The sequence below is a fragment of the Oryctolagus cuniculus genome, chromosome X (genome assembly GCF_051225735.1).
Source record: "Oryctolagus cuniculus isolate XC-2025 breed Fujian yellow rabbit chromosome X, ASM5122573v1, whole genome shotgun sequence".
Taxonomy (NCBI): Eukaryota; Metazoa; Chordata; class Mammalia; order Lagomorpha; family Leporidae; genus Oryctolagus; species Oryctolagus cuniculus.
Window position 1 is genome coordinate 128932330 of NC_142888.1, and position 12973 is coordinate 128945302.

The 12973-nt window shown below is 41.7% G+C and overlaps 1 protein-coding gene across 7 annotated transcripts in view; it reads left to right on the forward strand.

The window, feature by feature from the left end:
• Window positions 1–12973, forward strand: part of MTM1 (myotubularin 1) — a 127895-nt gene that overhangs the window by 29839 nt on the left and 85083 nt on the right. For 5 of the 7 annotated variants that reach the window (XM_002721329.6, XM_008275032.5, XM_089323700.1 and 2 more), the window contains exons 3-4: window positions 625–697; window positions 2397–2491. In XM_002721329.6, the coding sequence (XP_002721375.5) occupies window positions 625–697; window positions 2397–2491 (168 nt within the window). The remainder of the gene's footprint in view (window positions 1–624; window positions 698–2396; window positions 2492–12973) is intronic. The other 2 variants (XM_070067219.2, XM_089323703.1) reach the window with 1 other exon arrangement.

Here is a 12973-nt window from a genome sequence, read left to right on the forward strand (position 1 = left end):
GGGAAGAATTAGAAGAAATGGTTCCTGAGGCTCCTGGGCAGCTCAGCATTCCCTGGCCAGACCACTCTTTGCTGTTGTCTTTTTTGGGAAAGGTGAGGAAGGGGAAGTGAGGAAAGCTCTCAGGAACATAAGAATCCCCACAAGTACTAGCAGTTATTTTCTGGCATTGTAATAGGGTCCTGGCTAATTACTGTGTCGTTACTCGGCTAAGGCCCCTTAAAATGGAAGTTTTCATTCTTCTTCTTCCCAAAAGATGACTTAATATTTAATATTGAAAAATAAAGGCTGCTACACTGTACCTCTATCTATAGAATACAGTTCATATTTATTTTTTATCACTTTGCTGAAAGTGATTACCCTTAAAGTGCTTTGAACTGTTGTTTAAAAATTACCATTGAAAAGCCTGCTGATATTATTAAAATACAGATTGCAAGTTAACATATTTCATCATTGCTGACCCTAGGTTATATTTTTAGTTTGAATTTTCTGTGCCAGTTTTCTCAAATGCTGAATTTCTAATTTTTTCCGTTAAAAGCCTATTACTAGTTGCTTGTATTCCTAGTTGCTTAAAAGCTCTCTATAAATGGACTGCCATAGCTTCTGATGCCTCTGTTTCATTTCTAGACATCTCAAGATGGAGTCAATTGTGATCTCAATGAGACTGTTCCTCGACTTCCAGGAGAAACACTGATTACTGGTGAGAACCCTCTGACTTCAGGATTTACCTAACTTGATGAGAAGACTAGTCGGGTTGGGTGGCTTGGATCCCCCTTGCTCTTTAGAATTCAGAGTTAGACAAACAAGCTAGCTTCTTTTAGAGGTGTTAACACAGAGATCTCTCTGCATTCATTTCTTGATCAGCAACTCCTTACAAGAGCTTTGTGTTCACAGGGACAGTGGTATTCTTGTCTCTGTCTCAAAGACTGAGAAAGATTTATGAGGGAAATGTTTCTAATAGTCTCTCATTGGAGCTATAAATTTGCAGGGTTTAAGGTTATAAAAACAAAATGATACTAACATTTCCAGTCTATGATCTATGATTTAAAATGATAAACTTAGAGGCTTGAGTATTCACCTCTTCGAAATATAGGAGATCGTATTGGTTTAAAATATCTTCCCTTTACCAGAAAACAGAACTTAGTAAAGTTATAGCATTTTGATGTATTGACTTGTTTATGATAAATTTGTATTAAGGGAAAGCTATCAACTTTGGTAGGGCCACATCATTGTGGCTTAAGGGATACAGGAGCATCTGACAGCTTCTGAGCAGAACATTAACATGGTGGGCATTCAAACTTTATGTTAGGGTCAGCACTCTCCAGTCATGTGTCAGTTATCATTGTTTCAGTGAAGCTTCCAGTTTATCGACTAAGATCTCAGTTTAGCTTAAATGGTTAAAACCTGATGCTGAAATTAGATGGAGATCTTAGATAAGGTACCTTTGTGAATTGTGTAGCCACACACCACAAGAAACTTTTCCATGTCCACATGCTTGCACACATATTTCTAGCCTTGAAATGGAAACCAGTGGGATGTGTCTACTTCAATTTCTAGATTAGAGCAAAGAATTTTATTTTTGATGGCATTCACATATGAAATTTTGATGCCCAGTTTTAACTGAGGAACTCACTAGTTGAATTCCAGAAAGTAAACTTACTGGATAATTTTATTTAGCACCTGAGGAGAAAGGGATTTTGAAACATTAAAAAATTTAAACCTATTAACATATTCGAGAACATCCTTTAAAGATAAGAGAAATATATATTTCTATTATACTGAGTGAATTTAGTTTGGATTTAGTTTGTCCTTATGTTTGCTTTTACCAAAGATGTACTGTATTCTCTTGGCCATCTTACAGCCTTCAATGTTTGAGAAGAGTCTAGGTAAACTCTCTTTACTATTAAAAGAGAAAGAATAAGATTATAGATTGATTTCTACTGCTAGTGTCCATTTATTAAAACTCCCCTGATGTTTGTGTGGCTATAGGCTGACAAACCTCAAGGTTCAATCTAGTGGTTAGTCCAGGAGACCATGAGACTGCCCTTGTGAACTGCTGTTGTCTGGTTGAAAGACCTCAAGCAGTTACTTTTAGAACCATCTGAGGATAGCAGCTGCAGTGCCTTCATTCACTTCTGTTGTCCGACTCTTGTCACCTTGCCCCAGGTAATGACAGCACTGCTGGCAAGCTCAGGAAAGCACTGCTAGTTCCCCTACTGCCCTGACTCAGCCTAGCACGGTGATAATGTAGAAACATTGCCAGTGCTTGCTTTCAACCTTCTCTGTATTTTTAAATTGTAGCTATTCTTAGCCAAGTAGTTTATATGAAAGTAGTACCATTTATTGTGTATCTTGGTATATATTTCCATTATTTTAGGGTACTTTTTTTATCTTAATAGACAAAGAAGTTATTTACATATGTCCTTTCAATGGCCCCATTAAGGGAAGAGTTTACATCACAAATTATCGTCTTTATTTGAGAAGTTTGGAAACGGTAAGTAGAATGTAAGACCGTAAAGATGACCCTAACTGTTAAAAATAATGCTAAACTGTTTCTCTTCCACCTTGCAAGATTGACTGTGAATTAGATTAACATGGGGGATATATTTGCTTCTCAACTCTTAATTTTTTGCTTATGCAAAGCTCATTTAACACTAACATCTGTGTATAAGGGAATAGAATAAATTATAAAACTAAGTTTTATCCTTCATAATAGTGGGGAAGGATTGGTCATTGTAACCATTTACTAGTTTGGAGAAGTTAGGCATAAAACCATGGTTATTTATTAGAAGTGCAGATGAGACCCAGTTGTGGAGCAATAATCAGCAATACAGGTGCTCTTCATCAGGATGTCCAGGAATATTTGTATTTTCCAAAACATTACAGAGGAGCATGCTGATGTGAACCCTTGGTTAAAGCCCAGCAAACATTCTAGGAGTGGGGAACCTTTTTTCCGCCCAGAGCCATTTGGATATTAATAGCATCATTTGTGGGCCATAGAAAATTATCAGCTTAAAAATTAACCTGCTGTAGAGTTACTGAATTTTGAGTTCTACCTGCAGCAGGGCCAGACCAAATGATTTTGTGGGCCTTATATGGCCTATGGGCTGGAACTCCCCATCGCTGACATAGAACTTTCCAAGTATTCAATTACAAAGCACTAGGTAGCAGTGTAGAACTAGGATAGCTATAGTATGGCTTATTGCCACTCTGCCTCTTTAATCCATGGCTGTGAAATGTTTGTCCTGGCTTTTAAAGGAATGTTCTAGTGATGGAATAATGACATGATGTAGAGATGCCCCAGAAGAGGAATAGAGAGTGAATAGTCACTGTGGTTGTCACAAAAGGACTTAGGGTAGATGTGGTAGCTTATTATTGCCCAGGTCAGCATGAAGGGACAGGTGTATTTTGGTAGATTGGATTAAGGGTGAATAGGTCCAAGGAACATGGAAGAATCGCCCAGCAGCAGCAGCTTATACACAGGAGACATAGTGACTGATCTATTTTTTTATTGCTTTTTATCCTGCCATTTCCTTTGGATAGTTCTAATCTAGATTAATTGTGTCTTTTGATCTTTTTCTTTTATTATTTCCATTATTGTGTTTGAATTCTGAGAAGTGTTGTGCCTCATCCTTCCCACTTCTGTGGGCACTGTCTTTTCCAGTGTCTGTACTTACAGAGTCTCTGATAGCACAGTGCTCAGCAGGACAGGTCTTTGGATCAGACCACAGGGTCCTGAGACAGCGTTTTATTTACGTAAATCTGTTCAGACTTTTAAGTGAGACTGGAGATGAGGAAATGTTCTAGTGTTCCAGAATGGGAAAGAAGATTCTGAATGACAGCCTTTGGCAACAGTTGATAACCATTATACAATCACTTTATATGGATGATTTTTAGTGGAAAAGAAAGAAACCATTGAGTGTTTTGATGCATTACCTTGATGGAATCAAGGCTTAGTACACATGGGTTCTTCAGTGGTGGCACAGTTAGATGGAGTTAGGGGCCATGTATTAAGGGCTTAACACCAGCCAGCAAGAGTGGCTGGTGACATCTTACTGCACAGGGCCTTCCTCTCCAGTGTTTCTAATGCAGGGCAGATGAGCACATAGAAATTATGTCTGTCCAATATGCAACAAATACCAAACTAGCCAATGTGTTGGATGACAGACTTGGGGTTTGGACTGATCATAATTGGCTAGGATATTGGACCAAAACTAATTACATAAAAATCTGTATAGAGAACATTTACTTAATAAAAAGCATTTGTGCCAATAGAGAATAGAAGGGTCTGTCTTCACAGAGATGCAAGCTTTAAAAGCTAAGATACCTGTGGTCTGAATCCACAGAAGTATAATACAGTGGCCAAACAAATGAGGCTGTGGCCCCACCTGAGGTGGCATGTTCAAATCTAGGTGCTGTGTTTAAAGAAACATGTTGACAAACTAAAGATAGTTCAGAGAACTAGGCTAATGAAAGGACTGCAATATGAATGACAATCAAAATAAGTGCTACTCTTCTGTGTGAAGAAAGGCAAACTAAAGGGAGACATGATAAGAATCTTTGACTATTTGAAGTGCAAGAATTAGTCTTATTCCCTAAAACTCCCAAGGGCCAAATTGGTATAGATTGAGATATTTTGTGCTAATAAATGGAAGAATTTGTCAAAAACAAGGTGGAATTCAAACAAACGTTACAGTCCTTTTTATCTCGGAGACTCTTCACTTGGTGACTACCCACGCGTGCCCAGTTCTGTTTCATGCTGTCACTGTTGATGAACTGGGGAAAAGATTCAAGCTGTGGCGATGTGACAAGAGCATGTACATATCATGATATCAACTACCTAAGACAAAAAGGATATGGAGAAAAGACACCAGTAGAAAATATGCTAAGAGTTTCCCTATTTGGGATATCCAGAGAATAGAATTATGTATGCTTTTTCTTCTGTTCACTTCTCAGTATTTTTTGAAAATACCTAGAGTGAGCAGTTCACTTTTATAATTGGGAGAATGCTTAGCAAGTTTCATTTATTTAGTTTTCATATGGCAACCTAAATGGTAGGGATTATGCCAAGTAGTTGAAGGAGAATACGCATCTGACACTGACTACTAACTTATATTTTCTTCCACTAAGCTTTATATAAACATTTTTAAACAATTGGCCAACATAGTCCCAGCATAAAAGCAAGCATCTAATAGAAGAACACATTATATAACAAATGCTATTTAAATGACAATACAGAAGCTTAAAAATGTCATCATCATAGTGTTTCTTCACTGAAAGTTGTGAACAAGAGCATTAACTGTGGATTCTGCTGCACAAGGTGAAAACGTTATGTGTGTGTGTGTGTGTGTGTGTGACAAACACTATCATTTCGCTGGCATTTTGAAGTGGACAGCTGGTTCAGGTATGTAAACAGTGCAGTGGCAGTGATGAGTCCAGATGTGATTCCAAGGTAAAGGGCATTGAAATAGAGAAACTGCAATCACATGCTGAGATTGTCACAGTGGCCTGATCCTCCTGGTGTGGTCTGCCTCCATGCTCTGTCCTACACACTGCCTCCAAAATGATTCTCTTTAAAGTGAGGCTGACTGCATTGGCTCCGTGTTGTCCACAGAATCATGTCCGTTCACCTCTGTGTGGCATATTCTGGCCTCTGGACTTGACTCTCACCACTTCTCCCCAAGGCCGCTTCCTTTCCCCCATCATGTGTGTGCTGTTCTTACCAAACCTGGATGCCCTCTCCAGACTCCTTTCAGAAGCTGCTCTTTGTCCTTCAGAACCCACTGCAAAAGCCATGTCCTCTCTGGAACCTTCTCCAGCTCATTTTGAAGAAATTCCTCCCTCTTAAGGCCACCACAGCCCTTTTGCTGTGCCCCTGTGTGAACACTTACTGCCCTAAAACCTTCCCTGGCCATTCTAGCTCCACTGTTTATGTACCCCTTACATGTTTCGTTTCTCTCCTGAGTACTCATCACCATCCCCTATTATATATTTCTCTGATTGGTCTCCTTTGTTTTCTTTCTGAGGACAGGGATACTTGTTTGTTTCCTGATGCTCTCTTAGCCTTTGGGATAGATCCTGATACACTGAAGGGGCTCAGTCAGTATATGTTGAATGAATGAATTCTGTCTCTTCTCTTTTTTGCTGTGTTTGTGACCTTAACAAGTCCTTAGTCCTTTTGGTTCTCCCTGCCTAGTTAGTACAGTGTCCAGTAAACAGTAGGTGCTCAACAAAAGACTGTGCAGTAAGTGGAGTCAGGAGGGAGTAGACTCCTACATTGCTAGTGCTGCTCAGAAGGCAAAGGGCTAGTCAATGTGATTTTACCACAGTGGCATCTTGAATACCAGCTTTGCTTCTGCAGTTCAGAAATGCTATAACTACCTTTTGATCTCGTGGGTGGCAAGAAAATTTGTATTCGGTTCATACTGTGACTGCAGAAGAGCTCCTGTAGGCCTCTGATACTTATAATCTGGTAGACTATCATGAAGAAGACTGCTTCCAGATTCCCTTCAGGAGCACCTTGGGTTTAGGCAGCATAATGGGTGAGAAAGACAACCCTTTATTCATTCACACTTTCATGTCTTCATTCTAGAAACAGTCAATGAGCATGCTGGTGAATCTATGACACTGCTCAGTGAATAGTATTGTACATTGAGGCCTACTCACACCTGTGGGATATGGCAGTGAGCCATTGTGGTGGTGTACTGTGACAGAACCTGCAGTAGTACATGGACAATTACCATGGTGTGACACATCATAGAGTACTTTATGGAGGAGGTAATGATAGATCTGAGTCTTGAAGGATAATAACTTCCTGAACAGGAAGGGGAGGAGCGTATGAGGTAGAGCGTGTCCGTATCCACATGGTGCTTTGACCATATGGTGTGTGTGACAATACTGAAAATCATTGTGTGCTGTGGGGATCACTGAGTGCTCTGGTGGAGCTGGAACATTGAGGGCAGAGGGAAGAGAGGAGGCTGAGAACAGACTGGCCTCAGGAGCCTTGTAAGTCTCAGTTAATCAGTGTGCATGGTACGCGGAGAACCACCCACTTCGAGGAGAGAACTCTGGTTATGGTGTGTGATGGGTTAGGGGAGGACGAGATTAAAGGGAGGAGGACCCACTAGGAACTTTAGTTTCGCAGGTGAGCAACCAGGGCCTAATACAGATGTAGCAGCAATACAAAAGAGATGACAGTCATGAGAGATTTGGAAGGATTGGGGTGACCATTCGGACATAGGAGTTTGAAGGAAAGAGAAACTACTCCCATGATTTTTCTCTTGAGTGATTCGAGCTAGCTCCCATTCATCAAAATAGACATTGTAGGAAAAAGGATGTGTGGATGAGCCCAGTGGGAAAATAAGTGTGAAGGTGTGGACTTAGAACTGTACAACTACTTGGTGGAGATGTCTCAGAAGCAGTTGGAAATGTGACTGAAGCCTTTGTTGTGATAGTGTGTTGGTGATTGTAAAAGCCACCTAAGCCTGTGGTATTACCTGGGCAGAGGATACAACATAGAAGGAGATGCAGCTGAGTTAGGAACCCTGTGGGCAGGAAAATTTTTCCATGGTGTGGAGAGAAGTAGGAGGCAGTGGTGCAAACAAAGCAGCAGCAGTCAGAGTAGTAGGAAAGTTCCCGAGACAAGGTTGTAGTACAGATCTGGAGGAGGGAAACCATGAAGGAAGGGAGAGGCCCACGATGTGAAGTGGGGAAGGGTTCACTAAGAAAGAACGGGAAGGGGGCGTGGAGGCCAGCCATGAGAAAGTCCCTAGGAACCTTACTGAGAGCAGATTCTGCAGAGAGGTGACTGATGGCTCTGTCTCTTGCTCTTCCTTCTGCCTTTGTAAGTGTGCTTCAGCTTCTCTCCATTTATTCTCCTCCCCAGCATTTCATTATCCACTTTACTTCAGTCACTTGTCAGCAGATAAAATTGTATGTTAACAATGCTCCTTAGGGTTCACCAGCCCTTTTTTATGCTGAACTATATAGCTTTACAGTTACAGATTTCATACACTTCATAATTACAACTTTAGGAACAAGGTGATTCTTCACACTGTGCCCACCCAAACTCCAATCCCTCTTCCTCCTCCCTCTCTTATTCCTACTTTTATTTTTTACTGAGATTTGTTTTCATTTGACTTTATACACATGATTAACGCTATGTTAAGAGTTGGTGGCCGGCGCCGTGGCTTACTTGGCTAATCTTCCTCCTGTGGCGCTGGCACCCCGGGTTCTAGTTCCAGTTGGGGCGCTGGGTACTAGTCCAGGTTGCTCCTCTTCCAGTCCAGCTCTCTGCTGTGGCCCCGGAGCGTAGAGGAGGATGGCCCAAGTGCTTGGGTTCCTGCACCCGCATGGAAGACTGGGAGGAAGTACCCAGCTCCCGGCTTCGGATTGGCAGTGCCGGTCGTAGTGGCCTTTAGGGGAGTGAACCGGCGGAAGGAAGACCTTTCTCTCTCTCTCTCACTGTCTATAACTCTCTCTCTCTCTCTCTCTCTCTGTCTCTCTCACTGTCTAACTCTGCCTGGCAAAAAAAAAAAAAAAAAAAAAAAAGAGTTCAACAAATAGTCTGAAAAGAAAAAAAAACTGTTCCTCAACAGTCAAGACAAGGGCTGTTTAAGTCATTGCTTCTCACAATGTCAATTTCACTTCTACAGATGGCCTTTTAGATGCTCTATTAATTCTCACAGGTCAGGGAGAACATATGGTATTTGTCCCTTTGGGACTGGCTTATTTCACTAAGTATGATGTTTTCCAATCCATTTTGTTGCAGATGACCAGATTTCTTTTTTTTGTTTGTTTGTTTTTTTTTTTTTTTTTTTTTTTTACCACTGTGTATCATTCCATGGTGTACATATCCCATAATTTCTTTATCCAGTCTTCAGTTGATGGGCATTTGGGTTGATTCCATGTCTTAGCTATTGTGAATTGAGGTGCAATAATCATGGGGGTACAGATAACTCTTTCATATGCTGATTTCATTTCCCTTGGGTAAATTCCCAGGACTGGGATGGCTGGGTCATATGGTAGGTCTGTATTCAGATTTCTGAGGTATCTCCATACTGTCTTCCACAGTGACCAGCCCTTTTTAAAACAGGATTTATCCATTTATGTGAAAGGCAAAGAGAGAGAAATTGATAGAGATATATGGAGAGATCCATCTTCCATCTGCTGGTTCACTGCCTAAGTGGCTACAAAAGCTGGAATGGGCCAGGGCAAAGCCAAGAGCCCAGAACTCCATCTGGGTCTCCCATGTGGATGGCAGGGACCCGAGCACCTGACCAAGGTTCTGCTACTTTCCCAGGTAGTAGGGAAAAAAAATAGTAGGGAACTGGATCAGAAGCAGAACAGTAGGCCTCCAAACTGGCATTCCAAAATGGGATGCTGGCATTACTAACAGTGGCTTAACCTGCTGTGTCACAACACCAGCCCCCTTACCAGCCTTTTTCCATCCACTGTTTCATCCAAGCATGTCAACAACCAGCAGGCAGGCAAAGCAAATGCTACCCAGGCTTATTTCCTGCTCTTTGTGGTTATTTTCTGCTTGTGCTGGCCTTTATTTTGAGTCCAAGTTTCTCATTTCTTACTGCCTGCTGGAGATCCCACGACTTCCCTCTTGGCATCCAAGACTCATGGCCCAGCTGAAATCGTTCAACTCTTTCTCCAGCCCCCAGTTCCTTTTTTGATTGTCTTAATGGAGCTACTTTCTTTCACAGCACCTGAACCCACCTGACTCCCTGTCCTCCCTTCTCTTGCAGTCAACTTCACATTTATCCCACCCTTGGCTCAGGCCTCATTGACAGCATGTGCGGCCTCTGTCAACCTCTCCCCATTCCGTTCTTCCTGGCTCCCTGACACATAACTTGCAGGCTTCTCTTTCCTCTGCTTAGCAGCTCACAGTGATTCCTTTCCTGAGTCACTGCAGCTTTGTTAGCCAGGAGTTCTGTCTTGTCTTCCCAGCACTATCCTTTCCCACCTCTCTCCCACAACTCTACCTCATGCTCTGGCTCAGGCCAGCTACACAGTGTTTCCTAAACAAGCCCTGTGCTTGTTTCTTCTCCATGTGTAAGGGGACCTTTGAAAGTTCATGGGAAATAGAATTAAAAGGTAAGCTTATTTTGGTACAGAAAAGATTTTGAAACCCATACATAATACTTTTATCATATTTGTTTCCACGAACTTCTTGAAGACTCTTTGTGTGTATTTCACATTTTTGTACCAAAATACTTTTAATTACATTTTCCATAAGCTTTTTGAAGTACTTTCAAAAAGTACTGAATCTGGACCATTGATTTCAACCCCCTTCAAAAATTATTTAGAAATATTTAAAGTATTAAGTTTATTGAAGAATCACATAAACATCTGTGGATTCAACACGTAGCTGAAGAAATCCCATTTCTTCCTCTCCTTTCACGCCAGAAGTAGTTGCCATCCAAACATTGGTATTTCTTGCTCTGGGTCATTTCATACTTCCCTTTTTAAAATATAACAGAATATAGGAGATGTGTGGGATTCTAAGAAAAATGGTACTTGTAAGTTTTTCAGCTGAGTAGACAGTACAATTTTACTCTAGTGTCAGGACTCCTGACTAGATGAGAAACATGTTGCATATATGGTTTCTGCCTTCTGATGATAAGGCAGAAACAGCACATTCTTTCTGGGTTAAATTCAAGGATACATTTGTTGTTTGGCTTTTCTCTAAAACAGTAACATAGTGATTCAGCTTTCAGACAGAATATTGCCCAAAAGTTCTAGAATACTATTCAATTTGATGGTTCTTTTGTTCACCTCCTGTAGAGACAGAGCATACAATATTGACTTTTACCTGGCAAAGGTATTTCTGTGAAGGACTAAGATAAGGTGGCCTGTCTAGTGCACTTTGCAGCTGGGTTACTGGTGCCAAGTTAGGACTTGGAGAATTGAGATGAGTTCACATGTCCATTAGACACTACATGTTGTCGCTCCCCCTCTTCGTGGAGGAGCAACACAGGACCCTGCGCTGTTCTTTCTGTCTGCTCGGCCCTCCCCGGGTTTGCTGCTGGTTCTTCCCGGGTTGGCTACTATCCCTTCCACCTCCGTGGAAGGGCAGTTCCCCCTGGCCACATTCCCCACTTCCGCAGGGGAGCGGCACACCGCCGGCCGGCTTTCTCGGGGGCTGCACGGGTTCCCTTAGATGTTCCCCATAGATGTTCCTGGTGCATGCCGTCTCTCTCCTCCTTTATAGTCCTCCTCCGCCAATCCTAACTCGGCTGCCCACACGCCGAGTACGCTGCTCTCCAATCAGGAGCAAGTCCTACAATTTATTAGTTGAACTGGAGGCAGCTGTGCGGAAGCTGTTTACTTCTCTCCCAGCGCCATATTGTGGGAGAGCAGATGCATAGAATAAGTCTTAATTCGAGTAACTTAGTCTAGTCCGGATTGCTCCCCACACATGTGAAATATCTGGTTCTAAAATGAGCTTCATACTGGTGTTGGGTACCATGCCACCTGAGAGCTAGGCATCTTCCAAGTGCCATTATATTTCAGTTCCCTAGTCTGTATTGTTGGCTGCCATTGGAGCTATGAGCACTGGATACCTCGGGAAAGTAAGCAAGGGTACCTTTAGTGTGCATTTCAAAGCCAGATTTATATCCTTTCCTAGAGAGAAGGCCAGCCCACTTCTTTATAAGCACAAGCAAAAAGGATTCCTGTAGTATTTTTTTAAATGTATTGAAGACTTTTCCCTTGTTGAGTCCTTCTTTCTAGTAGAGTTGACATTTCTGTTTATTTTAAAGGGGGTGAAATAATGCTAAAAAGACTACAGTAATGAAACATTGTAGAATGTCCATACATGGGAACATCAGTGGGAATATATGATCTATACTACAGGCAGTGTCTTCAACTTCTGGTCACAAATTATCTCTATATTGCTGCTGGTAAATGAATGCTGTTTTCAGGTTCCAAGTAATGACAATTCCTGTTAATACCCTGGGTTCGTTTGCCCCTTGTTCCCATGCTAATCCTCAAACCTCAGGGTCTGTGGACCACTGAGCCCTGATGTTTAAAGTCACATAATGGATTTAATTAATTAGTTCCACTACAAGTTGAGGCTTTCAGACCTCAGAAAGGGGTCTCATCACTGCTTTGGCAATTCTTTTTATCTCAGAGTGACTTTTATGCTTCCTTGACAAACTTTCCAATGCTCTGTAGCTGATCTCGTCCCTTGTTCTGTTGCAAAGTTAAAAGTCATCCTCCTTCCTGAGATCCCATAAATCCCCCTCTCACTACCTAATGATGTCTATTTTCACCCCTCTTTTCTTGCTTGTTTCCTATCATCTTCTATCTCAGAGGAAGCTACTGCATGTCTTTTCCAAAGTGATTTCTTCTCCTTGAACCTTCTTTCCACTTTGACCTCCTCTGAAGCATTAGTGCCCCATAGGTTGTTCTGTGTCTTCTACTTTTGGTTTTCGTCCATTTTGATCCACCCCCCCCCACACACACACACATTACAGATCTGCTCAAGTCTATTTTAATACACCTCCTCGCATCCCTCTGCTTCCCATGCTGTTGTCCTCTTTCTTCTTCTTTGCCAGATTTCTTTATATCTTAGTCCACACATGCCGCTTGCCCTTCTGAACTGTTGACCCCTTAACTTCTTGTGGTCTGACTTCTGTTCCCCATTAAAACTACTCTTTCACTAAATTTCAGTGGCTTTGGTTGAGTCCTTGACTTTTTAACTTCTCCACAGTGATCCATATTGTTGACTATCCTTCTTTGTCTTCTGTATACATCCTTGGCTCTTTTTTCTACTTCTGCCCTTTGCCTTCTATACAGCTCATTTTTACATCCTATGTCCCAAATATATTTTTCCCCAGAGTTCTGTCCTCACTTTCGTCATTTTGGTCAGTTCCTTTCCAATGTGTAGCTGTACTCCTGATCTTTGATTGATTGTTCATCAGAGATTTGGGAGCCTTCTGTGTATCAAGCACTGTGCTGGGTG